This window comes from Moschus berezovskii, chromosome 21, assembly GCF_049115385.1.
Source record: "Moschus berezovskii isolate FMDL1 chromosome 21, NW_MosBer_1.0, whole genome shotgun sequence".
NCBI lineage: Eukaryota > Metazoa > Chordata > Mammalia > Artiodactyla > Moschidae > Moschus > Moschus berezovskii.
In genome coordinates, this window is record NC_142480.1 from 24,889,262 (window position 1) to 24,909,038 (window position 19,777).

Here is a 19,777-nt window from a genome sequence, read left to right on the forward strand (position 1 = left end):
ATTGCTCTGAAATGTTTGATTATAAACTATCAAATGACTTATATTTTTAAATGTCTCATTTTCTTGCAGATTACAGTGTAGGATTTTAGAAGTCCTCGCTCCGTCACACCAGAATGGTTTTGCTAATGGACATGTCAGCAGTATAGATGGAGAAACTATTATCATCAGTGATAGTGATGATTCAGAAACACAAAACAGTTCTTTTCAAAATGGGTAAGCGATTTTTATCAACTTTTAAAATGTACAAATTCTTTGGCTGTCCACATTTTCACTGCCAGGGGCCCAGGTTCAATCCCTGGTTGGGGAACTAAGTTCCCACAAGCCACACACAGCTTAAATAAATAAACAAATGTATATGTTATGTATGTATGTATGTCAGGTTGGGTACTGGAAATCCATTGAAGTAACTTTTTCTTCTTTCTAGCCATACACTGGTATATGCTGTGCATCTAAACAGTGTGGTTCAGCAACACATGTTAGAGTTTGCAAAATTGAAATTTACCTAGTTAATTCTAGTCAGCTATTGAAGAGCAATTGAAGCTCACTTCATTCACTTACACTTACACATTCCACTTTTGTTCACTTGGAAAAATTCATTCTGTACTTTATTTTTCACTTTGTGGTGTATATAGTAAAGAAACGGTAACTTTCTGAGCTTTATGTTTCACTTTTTGTGCAGGTAGTAAAGAAACTAACTCTGAAATTCAGTCAGTTGACAGTTTTGGTCAGCTGTGTGTTCTCCGAGAAACTCCTATAAATCCAGATAGATTCACTCTGCAGTGTGTGTACTGTATTTGTATCACTTTATATCTTACTTTCGTTGCCCAATGCGTCTCTTTATCATCCTTTCATATCATTTTTTTCTCTATAACCTCCACTTATATCCCCTTTACATATAGACTGGCATTCTAGAGGCAGCTTTTCTAGAATCTAACCATTTCTTTCTACCACCCTCTTATTCTGTCCTGCCAACATTTTTTCCCACTTAGTCTATCGCGTTGCAGTTTTCTTACTGATATCCCTGTTTTCACTCTATCCCCCTGTTCACAGCCAAGATGATCCTTCAGAAGTATTAAATAAAATCCATCAACACTCCAGTATTCAGGATCCTCTGGTGTCTTTACTCAGAGTAAAATTAAAGCCCTTCATGGTGACCACATCATCTGTCCCTGCTTTTACCTCTCTGACGACCTTCTTTCTTTTCTCCCTTTATTCTGCTGCTTGTGCAAACCATGCATGCTTCTCTGTCAGGACCTTTACACAGTCTTTCTCTCTTACTTTAAAAACTCATATCCCCAAGGTTTTTCTCATGAGTTGCTCACTTATTTTTTTCAGATCTCTGCTTACATGTCAACTTTTTGGAAGGCCTGCCTGGTCAATTTATTGGGGACCATCACCCTGTAGGAAATAGGAACCTTTCACTCTGTGTACTCTATTCCCTTCATAGCAGTTAACCACCTACCCTGTTGTGTATTTTGTTTGTCTCCGTACTATATTTCTATTTTGCTCACCGCTGAATCCTTAATCTTTATTAGTATTTGGCACATTGTAGGCTCTTAACTGTTTAGTGAATGGATGGATGGATGAATGAATGTACCCTCAAAGGGTAGAAAAAATGAGAAATTGGTGGGGGTGGGAATTAAATGTGTAGCCTCTTTGCTAGTTCCTGAAACAAGGGAATCTATATTATCTCCACTTTTGCTCTTGGATTACATAGCTATGGAGAAGAAAGTAAATCCAAGAAGTAAATCCAGAGCTATTTGTTTGTTTATAAATTTATCTAACCTAAACTTGGTATTCTGCTTATTTATCTGTAGTTAATTTCTTCACTCAAGGAAAACTTATTGAATGAGCAATTTAAAGTACCTATCTAACAAAATAGCGCTTTGTACTATTTTGGCTAATAAAATAGTGAGGCATATCAGTAACTTATAAAATCATAATTAAAAGTTAAATGCATTAAATTCTGTTATAGTATGTTTTTCAAAACTAGATTTCATTTAAAATATCTTGTTTCCAAACAAATTATTAACTTATTCGTATCTTTGCTTTTTTTAGAAAGAAAAAAGATGCAATTGATCCCTTATTATTCAAGTACAAGGTGCAACCCACTAAAAAAGAATTGTATGAGTGTGCTATTGTTAAGGCAACACAAATCAGGTAAAATTCCATATCTTCTCTATGCTGGTTTAAAGTAGAATAATTATTTTTTTCAGTTTATGGGCTAATGAATAATATAGTTGAGATGACCAGTGTTTTCCTTATTCATTACTGAGTTTTTTCCTTTTTTTGCTTTTAGCTCAAAATATGTTTTTTATATAATGTAATCCCATATTTAATATTTTTCCTTTTCTATTTAATTTTTGACTTATACTTTGAATATAGTTCTGCTAGATCTTGGTTACGGTCTTATTAACTCATTTTCTTCTTAATTGGTGAACCAGAGATTATAAGATGGGAAAGTTATGCTCGATGATAGAAGACTTAATTGACTTGCAGCTCTTTGTTAGCATCAAATGATAATACTATTCCTATAATAAAGAGATCGTAATATTCCTGTAAGGTAGCCTTACTATGATAGAGTAGCTCTGACAAGGAGGACTTCCTTCAGTAATAGAAAGGTTACATGTGTGCTATCTAGTATGGTGGAAGTGTGGCTAGTAATAGTGCAGAACTGAAATTTTTATTTTAATTTTAGTTATTTAAAAAAACATATGGCTAATAGGTGCCATGTAGAACAATACATTTCTTGAGGACTAGTATATTTAGTTAACAGTCAAAAGGTAATTACTCTCAGCTAGTGTATAGTGCTGGGCTCCTTTTTCAGACCTTTTTTTTCATGTAGTCTTTCCTATAGTTTAGGAAAAAATACATATTTGGGGGAGGGCCACTACTTAAGAACGCCTATATTGTTTGTTTACTCATAGAAACTTTTAACTTAGCTTTTTCTTAAAAGGAATACATTAAATTCAATTGAAATATTTGCTTTCTTTACAGAACCTTTCTAGAAATACTTGTATGTTTATTTTTTTGTCTTCTGTGTGTGATGATGGTACTATTGTGGTTGCTGTTTTTTAATTTGGGGCCTAAGGAAAATGAAAAATAATGTATTTTTAAAGCCTTAATCATTCTAACTCTTTAATTTTAATCTCATGAATTTGCTGGCTGCCATATGAAGTTTAAATACAAAATATTTTACAATTTGATAAAACCCATGTTCACTTCTGTTCACAATATCCATTTGAATGTTGATTTATGTAGCACTGTGTGATACATGGTAGGCTGTGAATTTTGATTATGTTAAGAATTTTAATGGTAATACTTATAGGGATGATCATCTAATTTTATAAAATTTGGTTTACTCTGTGTAGTATATTTTCTCTGAGGTTTATTTGATTTCTAAGTGGTTCCTAAGCAACAAATGCATATACTATTTTTGTAATAGACTTTTATGGTAGATCCACTCAAGTGGATCTTATAACATTCTACATAAATACTTCTTTACATATAAATATATATATTCTCTCCATCTTTTTTGTTTAATGAAATAGTAACATAAATACTTCTGTATAAGTTTCTTGTAACTTATAAATACTATTGGAAAATGAAATGTTCCTTTCCTAGGTTTGAAACTGAATTATGGATCTAAAGAGATTATGGAGCTCAGATTGAATTCTTGGATATTAACACTTTCTTCTTTCTCCTCCTTTTCCTTATAGCCGGAGAAAACACTTATTTTCTCGTGATAAACTAAAGCTTTTTCTGAAGCAACACTGTGAACCACAAGATGGAGTCATTAAAATTAAGGTAGTTAGAACAGTGATATTGTTTGTTGAAAAGAAGGAAGAAAGAGAAAAATGAGTAGTGTTATAAGGTTGTAACATTGCAGAAATGTTACTCCAAAGTTGCTTGAAAATAGCTCTCTTTATCTGGAGCCAGCTTTTAGTAATTTTCTTTGTATTCATTGGATTAAATACTGTTTTTATGCAATTGCTAGAAATGCTAGATGTCTCAGTTATTTCCACTGTTCTCCTTGTATAAAAAGGTCAAACACGATAGACGAGAGTAGATGGAAAACTATGGGGGAAATTCCCTGGCAGTATAGTGGTTAGAACTCTGCATTTCCACTACAGGGGGCTCAGGTTCGATCCCTGGTCAGGAAACTAAGATCCCACAAGCTGCACGGCCAAAAAAAATGGTGAATAGGTAGGGCAACTAGAGTTTCCTAATAGTGTAATGCTGGCTCAGAAAAACAGATTCAAAGAACAATGCTAAAACAGATCTTACTAGGTAAGAAGATAATATATATAATAAAAAGAATCTCAGAGACCAGTACTAAGCAGATAGATTATATTTCATTAATACCTATTTAGAGGGAAAAAATCAAGTTTAGGAACCTTATATTGTACATTCAAGTAAAAAGTTAAATGATGAAACTAAAACTAATTTTTTTGAATGAGAAATACTTATATTAGGAGAGAGACATTAAGTAAAACAATAGAATGGATTAGAGAAATGTATGCATGTATCAAAAGTCAGCTACTGTATGCCTAAGATTTGTGCATTTCATCATATATACATATTACATCAAAAGGAAAGATATGAAGGAATAGGATATTTGAGTTTACTTGAAAAATAGTATTTCACATCTCTAGAGACAAAGATAAATAGAACTGGGACACTTGGTTAACTACTTGGAAAATAGTTGGGTCTATTTGGAAAAATGTTGGGTGTAACTCAAAAAATAAAAAGGACATAAAATAAATCTTAATGTTATTTATGCTAAAGTACTTAGGTGGAGCAATAGAAAAGAAATACCAAAGATGAGATTGATTTGACAATATGAACTTATGTAGGATTAAAAATGTCATGAACAGATTTGAAGGGCAAGTGCTGGAGGAAAGACACTTTCAGTGAATACATTGAGGAGTTCAAATCAATTATAAAACATGAGCACTCCATTAGAAAAATAGACATGATCAAAAGTTACAGTGGATGAAGTATAAAAACTTGAAAACGTGTAAGGTAAAATCATCTGAAAGAATTTTTAAAGTATTTGTCTTGATAAGAGAACATGATTTAAGCATTCTTCTATCTATAGTATTAAACAGGTAGTCATGTAAAATGATGCTTAAAAAGTTGTTGATTTAGGCCCTTGTGATAAATGGCTAGAACAGTGCCTGACATTTGATAGACAGTCAATGAAGGCATGGCAAGCCACTCCAGTACTCTTGCCTAGAAAATCCCATGGACGGAGGAGCCTGGTAGGCTGCAGTCCATGGGGTCGCTAAGGGTCAGACACGACTGAGCGACTTCACTTTTACTTTTCACTTTCACACATTGGAGAAGGAAATGGCAACCCACTCCAGTGTTCTTGCCTGGAGAATCCCAGGGACAGGGGAGCCTGGTGGGCTTCCATCTATGGGGTCACACAGAGTCGGACACGACTGAAGTGACTTAGCAGTAGCAGCAATGAATATAGCCACTTATGTGTATCATAAATAGCCAGTTGGCCAGTTTACCTAATTTTAGAAGATTTCTTCCACATCAGCAAACAAAAATAGCCCAAATAAGGAAAAAATGGTGACGGACATAAGTTTTCACCCAGGAAAATAAAGTCACTAAGTTTGAAAAGTTCAACTTTACTTAATAAATAAATAAAAATTAAGGTTATAGTAAACATTTTTCTCTTATGAGTATAATGGAAGATGGTTAGTGGCTATTCTAGTATACTTGTACACACACACCCCCTTAAAACAACCAAGTTTGATACCCAGTATGGTGATAGATGGTTAATGAATATTCTGTTGCACTTGTACACACACACACCCCCTTAAAACAACCAAGTTTGATACCCAGTATGGTGAAAGATGGTGAGTGGATATTCTAGTATACTTACACACTGCTGCTGCTAAGTCACTTCAGTCGTGTCCGACTCTGTGCGACCCCATGACGGAAGCCCACCACGCTCCCCCGTCCCTGGGATTCTCCAGGCAAGAACACTGGAGTGGGTTGCCATTTCCTTCTCCAATGTGTGAAAGTGAAAAGTGAAAGTGAAGTCGCTCAGTCGTGTCCGACCCTTAGCGACCCCATGGACTGCAGCCTACCAGGCTCCTCCATCCATGGGATTTTCTAGGCAATAGTACTGGAGTGGCTTGCCATTGCCTTCTCCGATACTTACACACACACCCCCTTAAAACAACCAAGTTTGATACCCAGTATGGTGAAAGATAGTGAGTGAATATTCTATTGTACTTGTACACACACACACACACACACACACACCCTTAAAACAACCAAGTTTGATACCCAGTATGGTGAAAGATAGTGAGTGAATATTCTATTGTACTTGTACACACACACACACACACACACACACCCTTAAAACAACCAAGTTTGATACCCAGTATGGTGAAAGATAGTGAGTGAATATTCTATTGTACTTGTACACACACACACACACACACACACACACACCCTTAAAACAACCAAGTTTGATACCCAGTATGGTGAAAGATAGTGAGTGAATATTCTATTGTACTTGTACACACACACACACACACACACACCCTTAAAACAAGTATGGTGAAAGATAGTGAGTGAATATTCTATTGTACTTGTACACACACACACACACACACACACACCCTTAAAACAACTAAGTTTGATACCCAGTATGGTGAATGTAGACTGTTGTTAGGAATACCTGCAAGAACACAAAGATGTGGGATTTTTTTTTTATTGTCTGTGTTGTGTGTGGGAATAAGGATACCTTGGCAGTTAATATATTAAAGCCTATTTGATCCTTTTTGGGTATGTGTTTCAGAAGAAGCCATCCACTCATATTTAAAGTACTGTTCTCTATGAAATGAAAGTTGCTCAGTCATGTCTGACTCTTTGCAACCACGTGGACTATACAGTTCATGGAATTCTCCAGGGCAGAATATTGGAGTGGGTAGCTGTTCCCTTCTCCGGGGGATCTTCCCAGCCTAGGGATGGAACCCAGTCTCCCACACTGCATGTGGAATATTCACAGGTTATTTAAGTGGGACAGTAGACAGCCATCTTAATGGAATTTAATGTGAAATCTTAATGAATTCTTCATTTACTGTGTTAGGTATTAAAAGCTATGTTCTACCAAAAGTAAAAATATTATTATAGTAAATTGAATTCCCAGTAGAAGCAGTCCTATTTTATTAATAACTTAAAATTTTATATCATCACATTTTCTGTATTTCTGTAAATAGCATTTTTTTTTTGAGAGGAAGAAAGAAGATAATCTTTGCTGTTAGACCAAAACTTACCATCAGAATTGCTAATCGAAAATAAGAAGTTTAGAGTTGGACATGGATGAAAGTAGAAGGAAAGAAACTCTTGATTTTAGCAGATATCCAGGAACCACACAGCTTACAGTAAAAATGAGGTTGACTTCTATGAACTTAAATTTTGGGTTGAAACTTTATAGAAATGTATCAGTATTTCTGCTTTTATCCAGACCAGCTTTAAAATTTGATACATAAAGTATTTAAGTTGTCACTCCAAACTGGAGGGGGAAGTCTAAATGTTTAGCAGTTAGGCTAAGAAAAATGTATTGATTTAATATAGTGGATTTTTAAATATTTAATATATGGATTATTTATTTACTAGAAAGCCTCATACAAAATTCGTCAAAAGCAAACAAAAAAGATTATTGTATAAGTTAAATTTTGAGATAGTTTTAGAATTCAGGAAACTGTTGAAGCATTCTTGAATATTTTATGGTGAAGAAATCCTTTGAATTGTGGTTTTCTTCCTGGTAAAGCTGATTAATTATGTAATTTGTAAAAGGATCAAAAAATAAAATCTGTGTTACTATACAATACACATAAAATTCTAATGCTTTTGACCTGGTTTTTAACAGTAATCATATGACATGTTAGAGCTTATCTATATATGATTTACTAATGTATTATTATTATACCCTGTGTCTTCTTTTTTTTTTTTTTAATGAAGGCATCATCTCTTTCAACGTATAAAATAGCAGAACAAGATTTTTCTTACTTCTTCCCTGATGATCCACCCATATTTATCTTCAGTCCAGCTAACAGAAGAAGAGGGAGACCTCCCAAACGAATATCTGTTAGTCAGGTAAATAGAGAATAGATAAGAAGTACACAGTAATTCTTAATAAAACTAACCAAAATTAAGAGTCGGGTTTGGCTCCCTTCACCCCTGGACCCTGTAGGAAGGAACACTTTCCTTCACACAAGAACAGGGTGTACTGTATTTTGACAACTGCTTAGCAGTGGGGCTTGTAGAAGTTTCAGGTGTGAGTTAGACATGAGTCTCATGCCACAGGGGTTTCGTACTGAAATGTAAGCAGTTACTAAAATGTAAAGCAGGATGAAATACAGGGAATATATTATGGAACTGAAATGTAATGATCATTTAAAACATAAGAGATAGTATGAGAATTAAGCAGGCTAGAGACCTTAATCTCCCAAGAAAGTAAAAATAAACTTGATATCTTTAATATTGACTACAAAATGGTCTCTGACGTGTATTTACTCTGCCTCTTTCTTATTTGATGTCTACACCAGCTAGTTTAAGTACCCTGGAATATTTTTGTTTGTTTTTCTAATGCATATTTTTAAGGCTCCCCTTATGTATTACTGGTTGTTTTTTCTGGGAGGTTTTTGTACTAATTTGTAAAACTACAGAATTAACTGATATTCTTTATGTTACTCTGATTAGAGTTATTAAAAGTTCAATTATATTTTAGAATAAAACCTTAGTATAAACAAAGTATAATTGATGAGGGCTTTAACTTTTTTCATTTTGTATTTTAAGTGTAAGAAAAAAGTAGACCAGTTTATAAAAGTTGTGGTTCTACAACTTTAGTTTCTTGGTTTTTATGTGTGTGTTTCGTTTTTATTTTTTTTAGGAGGACAGCATTGTCAGTAAACAGACTATTACAGGTTATAGAAACAAAACTACTAAAGAAAGAGACAAACTTTTAAAACAAGAAGAAATGAAATCACTGGGTGAGTTTTAATGTAAAGGATATACCAAAGATTTTGGCGAACAGAAGAGGCTTAATAAATGTCTCCAATTCCTTCACCTTTATTTGTTGTCTGCCCTCTTAATACCTCTTTTTTGTCTCCAAAAACTGTTTAGTTATAGGAAAGCGTATTTCTCTGTGCCTCGGTAGGGGATGTTTCTAAAATGGCTTATTTCTGGTTTTGTCTTTCTTAAGATTAGTGTTTTCCCTCAAGTAACGATTAATTTCTTTGATAAATGAGCCCTCTGTTTATCTCTTAAAACAACATTTCAAGGTATAACATATCCTCTGTTAAATTGACCTAATGCTAGATTAAGCACAAGTTGGCAGTTTCTAGCCATTTTTGTTTGATTCCTACAGCCTTATAAAACATTGTTTCCCAAATGTGACTATATACATGAATCACTTGGGAATCTTACTAAAATGAAGATTCTAAATTAGTAGGCCTGGGTGGGAGAAAAGATTCTGCATTTCCAACAAGGTGGTACCTTGCTGCTGGTCTTAGGGCCACACTTTGTGTAGCAAGGCTTTCAGAGGCAGGTTTGTGTTTGTCCTTTGCCAGTAGTTTGTCTTAAACAGAGAGGACTTGCTCTTCCCATTTTAATCACCAGCTGACTCCCTCTGTGTCTCTTGATCTCATTTAAACCTTAAAATATTTCTGAGGTTCTTTTGTTACATTTAAAAAGTGTGTTATTTTCTTTCTGTGTACAATTCTAAGTCTGATCTTCTCCACAGCTTTTGAAAAGGCTAAATTAAAAAGAGAAAAAGCAGATGCCCTAGAAGCAAAGAAAAAAGAAAAGGAGGATAAAGAGAAAAAGAAGGAAGAATTGAAGAAAATTGTTGAGGAAGAGAGACTGAAGAAGAAAGAAGAAAAAGAGAGGCTTAAAATAGAAAGAGAAAAGGTATATCCAAGTATATTAGTTATACTCTCCACAAATAATAAATAGTATTTAACACTTTATATATTTAAATTCATGGTTAATTTTAAAATACTTTTATCACTTTCATTTACATTTATAGTTGTGCATAGAGCACTGATAAATGGTATTGGGATATCTCCATTTTCCTTGGAAAATTTAATGAATGTTTAAGGTTCAACATATATGAGTGACTTTACACCTCAGAGCCTCTTCCGAAGTACAATTCTAATGTTGCTTTTCTTCATTGTTTAGACTTCCATATTTAGAGAAATAAAACTTTCAGAAGTAAACTACATTGTTAGAAAAATACAATAAAATGTATGAGCAATAAAAATTAGTGTAGTGTTCTTATTTTCCTTGAAGAATAAAGTATCTTTGTTTCAGCAAATCTTTTATTATCATCTTCAGTGGTAGATATTTCTTAGAGAATTCTATAGCTGGTTTCTTCTGAAGTCCATCATTGTCATTGGTTTTCTGGATATTCACAAGTACCCTTGGAGAAGGACATGGCAACCCACTCCAGTATTCTTACCTGGAGAATCCCATGGACAGAGGAGCCTAGTGGTTTATATCCCGTAGGGTCGCAAGAGTCAGACACAGCTTAGCGACTAAACCACCACAAGTACCCTAGGTGATCATGTTACATATTATGTTCATTTAAATATAATGTGTTTCTTGAATTATTTCAGATAGGCACTTGCATGGAAGTAGGGAGTGTCTGATATGTGTTTACTCCAGAAAGTGTAGAATACAAGGGGAAAAAAAAACACACACTTGTAATCTAAATGGTAATATTTAGAGATAGCATTATTGCTTTGATTAATTTATTTCTAATCTTTATTGTGGTGCTTAAAGAATAAGATCCAGCATTTATAATTTTGTATATATATATTTTGTTTAACATTATTATAAACATTCTGTCCTGCTACTAAGTAAGTAATGTGAAATTTTTAGTGACTGCATGTAAGATTTAATCAAATAGATACAGGTCAGAAAACAAAGATCATGGCATCTGGTCCCATCACTTCATGGGAAATAGATGGAGAAACAGTGGAAACAGTGTCAGACTTTATTTTTCTGGGCTCCAAAATCACTGGGGATGCCGATTGCAGCCATGAAATTAAAAGATGCTTACTCCTTGGAAGGAAAGTTATGACCAACCTTGATAGTATATTAAAAAGCAGAGACATTACTTTGCCAACAAAGGTCCGTCTAGTCAAGGCTATGGTTTTTCCCGTGGTCATGTATGGATGTGAGAGCTGGACTGTGAAGAAGGCTGATCACCGAAGAATTGATGTTTTTGAACTGTGGTGCTGGAGAAGACTCTTGAGAGTCCCTTGAACTGCAAGGAGATCCAACCAGTCCATTCTAAAGGAGATCAATCCTGGGTGTTCATTGGAAGGCCTGATGCTAAAGCTGAAACTCCAATACTTTGGCCACCTCATGCGACAAATTGACTCACTGGAAAAGACTCTGATGCTGGGAAGCATTGGGGGTGGGAGGAGAAGGGGACGACAGAGAATGAGATGGCTGGATGGCATCACCGACTTGATGGACATGAGTTTGAGTGAACTCTGGGAGTTGGTGATGAACAGGGAGGCCTGGTGTGCTGTGATTCATGGGGTCGCAAAGAGTCGGACACAACTGAGCGACTGAACTGAACTGAAGCACTTTACAAATTTTTGCTCATAAACAAGGATACTTTGTTCAGGTTTATGAACAAAAATCTTTCCTGTTTTTGGATTGTCTCTCTGGGTTAATTTGTAGAAGTGAAATATTAGGTCAATGGGTAAGAACATGTTAAAAACTTTCTGTACCTGGTGAACATAGGTGTTTGTCAAATGTGTTGTACTTATGTATACTCTTAGCAACAATGAATGAAAATACCCATCTTATTACACCCTATAAGAATTATTTGGGTGGAGGGAGGGCTTATTTCAGCAGGCCGCTCAAACCACAGTTAAGTTCTATAACTGTCTAGGTGTTTTCTGTTAAACTTGAGAAGTGTACATCTGTTTCCTTTCAGTGTTACTAAATTTCAAAGAAAGAATATTAACATGCATTAAACATGTATATTATTATATAGTTAACATATATTTATTGGAAATAATGATAACAAAATATTTTGTTTACATTCTGCTTTACCAGAGACTTTTTAGGGTCAATATTTGTCCTGCAGTTTCAAATACCAGAACCAAGAAGGAAAGTTGTCAAAAGACCAACTGATCAAAAAGTTTACCAATTGTACTCTAATATTGCTTTTACTTACTGTCCCCTCTGTGTGTCTCTAGGCAGTTAGTTAGGTTTAAACGAATCTTGAAAACTAATGTATTACAAATATAAGGGGGGGAGTTATTTTAGGTACTCTAATAATTTCTTATCACTTGAGATCTAATTGATTTAAAGTAGAGAAAGAACTGCTATAGACAAGGTCAGATTGAATTAATATTTATCCAGGAGTTGCTATGTGTCAAGACATCTTTCATCTTTGTAGCAGTTCTATCAGATAGGCATTGTTTTGATCAGTGATTTTAACACTTTTATGTACAGCAGAATCCCCAAAAGAGCTTATTAAAACATCAATTGCTGGGTCCCAACCCTAGAGTTCCTAGTTCAAGAGATCTAGGTAGGGCTTGCAAGTATTTGTGTTTCCTACTAGTTCTGAGGTGATGCCAATGCCGCCTTATAAATATCTTATAAGAATTTTTATTGACCTTTCCTCTTAGGAAAGAGAGAAGTTGCGTGAAGAAAAGAAAAAGTATATGGAATACTTAAAACAGTGGAGTAAACCCAGAGAAGATATGGAATGTGATGACCTTAAGGTATAAGCATGTTATGTGATGTTTCACACATCTGTGTAACAGAGGAGATAGCCAATTAAGCAAATATGTATATTTAGAGTTCCAGGATAGCATTGTTAGTATTTTATAACAAGCTTTGATAATGATTCTTATCCTGTGGAAATAAATAGTTGGTCATCTGTGCTGTCCTTGGTAGTCCAGTAACCACTGGAGCCAGGCAGACATTTAATTTGGTTACTGGACAAAGATTCTGCCTATCTCCAGAAATGACCAAAGTATCTATACCAAACTCATTCATCTCATTTTATAAGGAACCATTTCTAAGACAATAGATGGTGGATTAATTTTGTTCCATATCCTAAGGAAAATACCACATTAGAGATCATATTGATATGGCTAATGCCTTGGCCTCAGAATCTAGGTTAGGAGTTGCTCGTAACTAGGAAATGTAGTCAGAAGTACAGCTCAGCCTCAAGTTATGCTGTTAGTTGAATGAAAGAAAAAATGATTTAGTAAGTGATTTAGAGACTGTGATTTAGTATACGGTATAAGGTTGAATTAAAGTCACAGCATCTATAATTTTTAAAGTTCCAAAAGTGATTATAATGACCATCCAGGATTAAATAGTTCTTAGGTAAAGAATATATCGTATCTGTCTTTGCACAATTTCCTGTACTTGGGTCAAATAGTCATGTAAATTGTTTAATTCAAATAGTTATATAAATTGTTTAATCTTGCAGGAACTTCCAGAACCAACTCCAGTGAAAACTAGACTACCTCCTGAAATCTTTGGTGATGCTCTGATGGTTTTGGAGTTCCTTAATGCATTTGGGGAGCTTTTTGATCTTCAAGATGAATTTCCTGAGGGAGTGACCCTAGGCAAGTGCTATTGCTATGTGATAGTTCACCCTAAAATTAGTGGTTTAAAAGAACAAATTATTCTCTCTCAAAGTTCTGTGAAGTCACTGGACCCAGCTATCCAGTCCTCTCTTGGGGTCCTTCATGTGATTACAGTCACAGTGGCTAGGACTGGAGTCACCTGAAGGCTCACCTGGCTCAATATTCAAGGTGGCTTCTTCACACACATGCCTGGTACCTTGGTGTTCCTCCACATGGTGTCCCCCTTCATCAGAGTAGCCTGCACTTCTTATGTGGCAGCTGAGTGCTCCAAGGGGCTGGAAACAGAAGCTGTCACTTTTCTTAAAGGCCAGGCCTAGAACTGGCAAGCCTTGCTTCTGCCGTATTCCATTAGTTAGGCCTGCTGGGGTTCAAGGGGGTGAAGGAATAGACTTTATTTCTTGAGGGTGGCATGGTATGTAAGTGCAGGAAAGGGAGGGATTGACAGCCATATTTGAAGACAAGTTACTGCCTAACTTTAACTTGTGATTGTTTTTCCTCTGCACTTACATATTGTTACTTTGTATGTACATCATTCATAAGAGCCAAATTAGTATGAGAAGGGCTTTAGATCCCATTTTAGATTTTTAGCTAACCGATAGAAAAATAATCTTCTTTAGATCCAAATAAAAATTCTAAAAGAATTTTAATGCCACTCTATTTTATCGACCATATTCTTCATGAGGGCTTTCACATTTCCTTAGTTTTTCTTTATGAGCTAGGTGAGGCATGAATCACTGTGCCTTACAGATCAAGGAGGTCTAAACAACACTGGTTGAGGTAAGACGTTTAGGGTAGGTGAATTAGATGAGAAACATTTATGACCTGAACACAATATTAGGATTATAGCTAATGCTGATAATTACCTCTTATGTGTACTATTTGGTAAACAGTAATGTCCCACATAGCTCTTGAGAACACTGGGAAAACAGTAACATCTTTGGTGTCATTACTCAAATTAGAGTAAGATTATAATTTTTAATATATGACTAATTTGCATTTCAGGCTTAAATTTAGATGAAATATTGTATCAACTGAGGCTAATTTGGCTTTCTTTGAATGCAGTGATTTTTGGCTTATGATTTTGTTGTAATTACTAAAAATTATTTTGTGATTTTTGCCTTAAATAATAATACTTGGCTTTACCTGATGGGCACTTAAGAAAATAGTTACACAGGCTATTGTTGATTAAAATGTTTATTGTTCCAATGGAGTTGTTTTTCCACTACGTGACCAGAACTTTAAATTCATTTTAAACATTTTATTCACAGAAGTGTTAGAGGAAGCTCTTGTAGGAAATGACAGTGAAGGCCCACTATGTGAATTGCTTTTTTTCTTCCTGACTGCCATCTTCCAGGCGATAGCTGAAGAAGAAGAGGAAGTAGCCAAAGAGCAAATAACTGATGCTGACACCAAAGGTCAGAATTCAATATTACTGCTGGCTGATAGTAGCTTTGTAGTGAAATAAACTTTTGATTAGTTAAATTTTAAAATAACTTGGCTTTTACAGTTATAAAACATGGTTGTTCAAGTTACTTGATTTTTGAGTCATATACTAGCAACACATTATCAGTTGTTTTACAAAAGCTTTGTTTTAATATATCCTGTTTCTGATGACCTTAAAAATGCTGCAACCCCCACCCTGCCAATTATCTTGTTTTTTATTCCTTTAGATTTCTCCTGTGATTTAGGAACCTTACAAATTTCATTGACCAGTATCTGTAATCCCAAGAAATTTACTGAATAGCACTGAGTTTTTGTCCCCATCCAAGAAAATGCTTCAATTGTTGTTATTAATACTTTAAGTTAAAAGTATTATTACTGATTTCATTTCATATCTGACAATTTTTAGATCAGAGTTAAGTAACATTTAATTTTTTAATGTTGCTAGTTTGAACTAGAAATTTTGCTCTTTAATTTGTGTACAGTTAAGTATCTCGAGTCTGTATGGTACATATTAATGTAGGAATAATTCTTGGGGAAATCTTTTTTATTTTTAATACAGAGTAGAGTGTTCACTGTTTTTTTTTTTTAGGATTTACTTCAATCAGAGAAATTGTTAAGCATTTATATTAACAGGTTGATTTTACTTCCTGAATAATATTCTCTGTGAATTTTGCCACCTATGAGATAGGACCATTAAATAAACTTTAGTGTATTATGTAGAAATACACGATAAATAGTTTGGAGCCATCTTGATAGCAGAATCTTAGGGGAAAAAATGGGACATTCCTCCATTCAGGTAGCATGGTTGGCCTTAGATAATTTGAGCTAATGTCCTTTATGCCTGGTCGATGGAGCAATAGGAGAGTCATGAGGATGTAGTCAGTTCAGTTGTCTTTTGATTTTGCAGCCTAAGTTTAAGCCAAATATATTCTCTAGCTGGAGTGTTCATCACTCTAGCTCCCTTATCAAGGCCATTTTAGCATTGTGGTCTTCATTGTCATCTCAGATGATTTAGTCAATTTCATAAAAGGGAAGGGAGAGGGGTATATCCATTTATAAAATATCCAAAGATTTTCTAATGACAAGTACCACCACTAAAGATGGATGATAAAGATGGACTGTGTAACATATATTCATTCTTTTAGCCTTTAGGTTGTCTTAATGAGCAATAACATCACAGGGTTATTGACCAAATTCTGACCTTAATATAAGACATAAAGCTTTCTTTAGTTCAGGATTTGAATTAGGTGAATTTTGTAGTTTTGGAAGCCTTAATGACAAAAAGTGGGGTCAAAAGGAAATTGTATTGGAAAAGCAGCTATTGTAAAGGAAAAATATATGTAACTGTTGATGTTTGTATTGCCATTTTATTTTCTATTCATGATTTGTCATTCCTGTAATTTTTATAGCTCTACTCCTATACCAACTGTCTGTAAAGTCTATCTCAGAAAAAGTATTGACCATTAATAATGCTTCTTTTGAAACTATTTAAATGTTATGGAGGGAGAAAAAATTACTTCAAAAATTTCACCCTTCTCTAATTTGCCTATTACCACATTTTAAACGGTGACTTCAGTTTCATTAAGGGCCCCAGACTGTTCCCCTAGGTATTTTTCATATATTCTCCCATCTCAGTAACAAAAAGGCTTTTCCGTAGTCTTCCTGAAAGCACCTGAATAATCACATGGGATTGAATATTATTTACTTCTTCATTAGCTGGCCTTACATAAGGTGTTTCTTGCTCCTTTTAGAAATGGGGAAATTGGGCAGACAATTAAAGCGTGTATTTTTCTCAATGATGAAAAAACATGAGGTTCAGTGAGGTCATTTACTAAAGATCACATAGAGAGTTAAGTGCTCCCGTAACTAGTAAGACACCATATATGTGTTGTTTTATCCTCATACCACCATTATAAGGAAGATGTAATTATTTTCTGCCTTTATATGTAAAAGCAGCTTAGTCTTAAGGAGTTTAATTAATTTGCCCAAAGACTTGTGGCTAATAAGAAGTGATGGATACAAACTCAGGCACTCTGGACTGGAGCCTCGCAATGATTACATTTTATTACCTTATAATATGGCAAAGAAGTAATTATCTGTCAAGAACATGTACTTTTTTGGCTTCCTTGTTTTTATATTGAATCTTAGAAATTTCGACCAGAAATCTTTTAACTCTTACATTGTAAATATCAGTTGCTCTCTTTAGTCTTACATCATGACTAAATGCCTTTCACAAGTATAGGGACAAAAGCATTCTCCCGATATATAATAGTTTTGTGTATTGCTGAGGTGTTATTGTTTAGTGTTGAAATTATGTGTACCTGATTCTAGATTACAATGATGATAAATGTATCTGTTTCAGGTGGTCATCCCCACACAGTTTAGCTGTATTCTCTTGGTATGATGTATCCAAGTGACTATCTCAGCAAATAAATCCTAGAATGATATTTACAGTTTCTTGAAAGAGCAATTTGGTAGATAGTTGAGTTGAAGAATATGTATTATAGCATGTTAAACACAACTAAAAGTAAATTGTCATTTTGTTGGTTGTCCATTTCCTGAGGCCTTTACAGCCTTTGTTCTAGGAAATTATAACTTACTATAGATAAAATAAGTTGAATTGCTGCAAAGGAAGAGAGCCAGTACACTTATACAGCTTTTTAACTAGGATTTGTTAATTTTAGAGTGCCTATATTAATTTTAAGTTTGTTTGTCTTTGTATGTAAAATGAAAATTGGAAAAAGTTTTACATCTAGTATTTCCCTGGTGAGGAACATGGTAATGTCTGTCATTTCAACTAAATTCATGGCCTTGTAGGAATAACTTATGTATATATGTAACATTTAGTTAGGTAACTTCTCCTGTGTGGTACTGTTTATGCTTCAAATGCCGTGGAATTGTCAGTAACTGTAATCAGACATAATCCCAAAGGGCCTTTTTCCTTTAGTAAAGGACAGCAGTTCTTTTCTCTAAGGTTCATTTTTTCAGCTTGTGAAGTTTGAGGAGGGAATCATAAAGTAGAAAGTGAAGGAACCGCAGAACCAGTGATTTCCCAGCTCTAATTCATGGAGGCCTACAAATTGTACAGGGATTCCTCCCTGCTAGTGTAGGAGAGTTGAAAAGATGAATGAGCAGGATTATCATCTCCATTCACTTTATATGGTGCTTCCAAGAAATACTTGAAGAATTTGAAAACTGATGATCTTGACTTAGCGCTATAAAAAAAAATGAAGCCAATTAAGTGCCTGATCTAAAGGCTACTTAGGTAGGAACTAGGGATGGACAGAGCTAAGAGTAGAATTTACATTATCTGAGACTTAGTCTGAAGCTGTGTCTACTGTGGTAGAGCAGAAGGGCTTTTTATCGGCTTAAAAGTTTTTTCATTGGTGACATTTTAATTTTATTATCTATGTAAGGAATAATTGTATATCCTAATGGTTTAAATATATTTGTGTCAGTAGACTTGCTCTTTGGTCCTATTTGTAGCTTAAGCATTGTTTTCAAAGCTGAAGCAATTTACTTAGAAAATACAGGGATATCTTCCTATTGTTTCATGAATCAGAGAGTTTTCAAAATAAAAACAGGCAATTTAAATGAAGAGATAAATCTGTGGTTAAATGACAGTAGTATTGTCTTTAAGTTCTTTTAGCTCTTTTTCTGTGTTGGTTTTGTGATGATTACAACTTATACTTTGTTATGATTCAGTATTTGTAATTGAATATTTATGAAAGATTTGGATATCTTCAAATAGATTCTGATTTTCAAAGTAGACTTTTTTTTAAAGTTATATTGAACAAGGAAATTTGTCTTTCATTTTAAAGTGTATTTTACCATTTTTTTGGAATGTGTATGTGTATCTTGTTGGTAACTTGGAAATTGTCTTCTCTTTGTTAAGTAAGGGGAAAATTAGTGTGTAGTACATGTCTTAGGATTTAGTTTTAGTTGGAGCCTAGGCAGAATGTGAATGATGCTTGTGGTACTTAGTGTTAGTTCTTTTGAGGTTTCTGAATGTTAAGCTGTTTGTTGTTTCTTTCATCATTTTATAATAAAGGGCATTATTCCCAAATATTCAAGCTTTGATTTGCACTAGAATAAAGTATTTATTTCCTTAAAGATCTAACAGAGGCTTTGGATGAAGATACAGACCCCACAAAATCTGCACTGTCTGCAGTTGCATCTTTGGCAGCTGCATGGCCGCAGTTGCATCAGGGTATGTGTGGGTTTTTGTTTTTGTTTTTTTGATTGCCTTTTTATTTTTATAAAGGTATATTTTACATTACTGAGGACTTATTGTTTACATTCTAAATGACTGTTTCATTTTTAACAACTATAGGCTGCAGTCTGAAAAGCTTGGATCTCGATAGCTGCACTCTTTCTGAAATCCTGAGACTACACATCTTAGCTTCAGGTGCTGATGTAACATCAGCAAATGCAAAGTACAGGTATCAGAAACGAGGAGGGTTTGATGCTACAGATGATGCCTGCATGGAGCTTCGTTTGAGCAACCCCAGCCTAGTGAAGAAACTGTCAAGCACTTCAGTGTATGATTTGACACCAGGTAAACTTTGCAAGTTAGAATTTGTATAACCTTCCTACTTATGCCCAGAATACTCGGTAGCTGATGAGAAAATTTTAGATGACACTCAGTTTTAAAAGAGAAAGAAAGAAAGCAG

General features: G+C 34.5%; 1 protein-coding gene across 2 annotated transcripts in view; it reads left to right on the plus strand.

Annotated features, from left to right (window-relative positions):
* The window catches only part of BAZ1A (bromodomain adjacent to zinc finger domain 1A), an 86,592-nt gene that overhangs the window by 40,603 nt on the left and 26,212 nt on the right, over positions 1-19,777 (plus strand). Inside the window, exons 4-14 of one of the 2 annotated variants that reach the window (XM_055418235.2) lie at positions 70-213; positions 2,059-2,160; positions 3,720-3,807; positions 7,993-8,127; positions 8,924-9,023; positions 9,776-9,942; positions 12,687-12,782; positions 13,502-13,640; positions 14,930-15,076; positions 19,219-19,314; positions 19,438-19,662. In XM_055418235.2, the coding sequence (XP_055274210.1) occupies positions 70-213; positions 2,059-2,160; positions 3,720-3,807; positions 7,993-8,127; positions 8,924-9,023; positions 9,776-9,942; positions 12,687-12,782; positions 13,502-13,640; positions 14,930-15,076; positions 19,219-19,314; positions 19,438-19,662 (1,439 nt within the window). The remainder of the gene's footprint in view (positions 1-69; positions 214-2,058; positions 2,161-3,719; positions 3,808-7,992; positions 8,128-8,923; positions 9,024-9,775; positions 9,943-12,686; positions 12,783-13,501; positions 13,641-14,929; positions 15,077-19,218; positions 19,315-19,437; positions 19,663-19,777) is intronic. The other variant, XM_088829493.1, reaches the window with a different exon arrangement.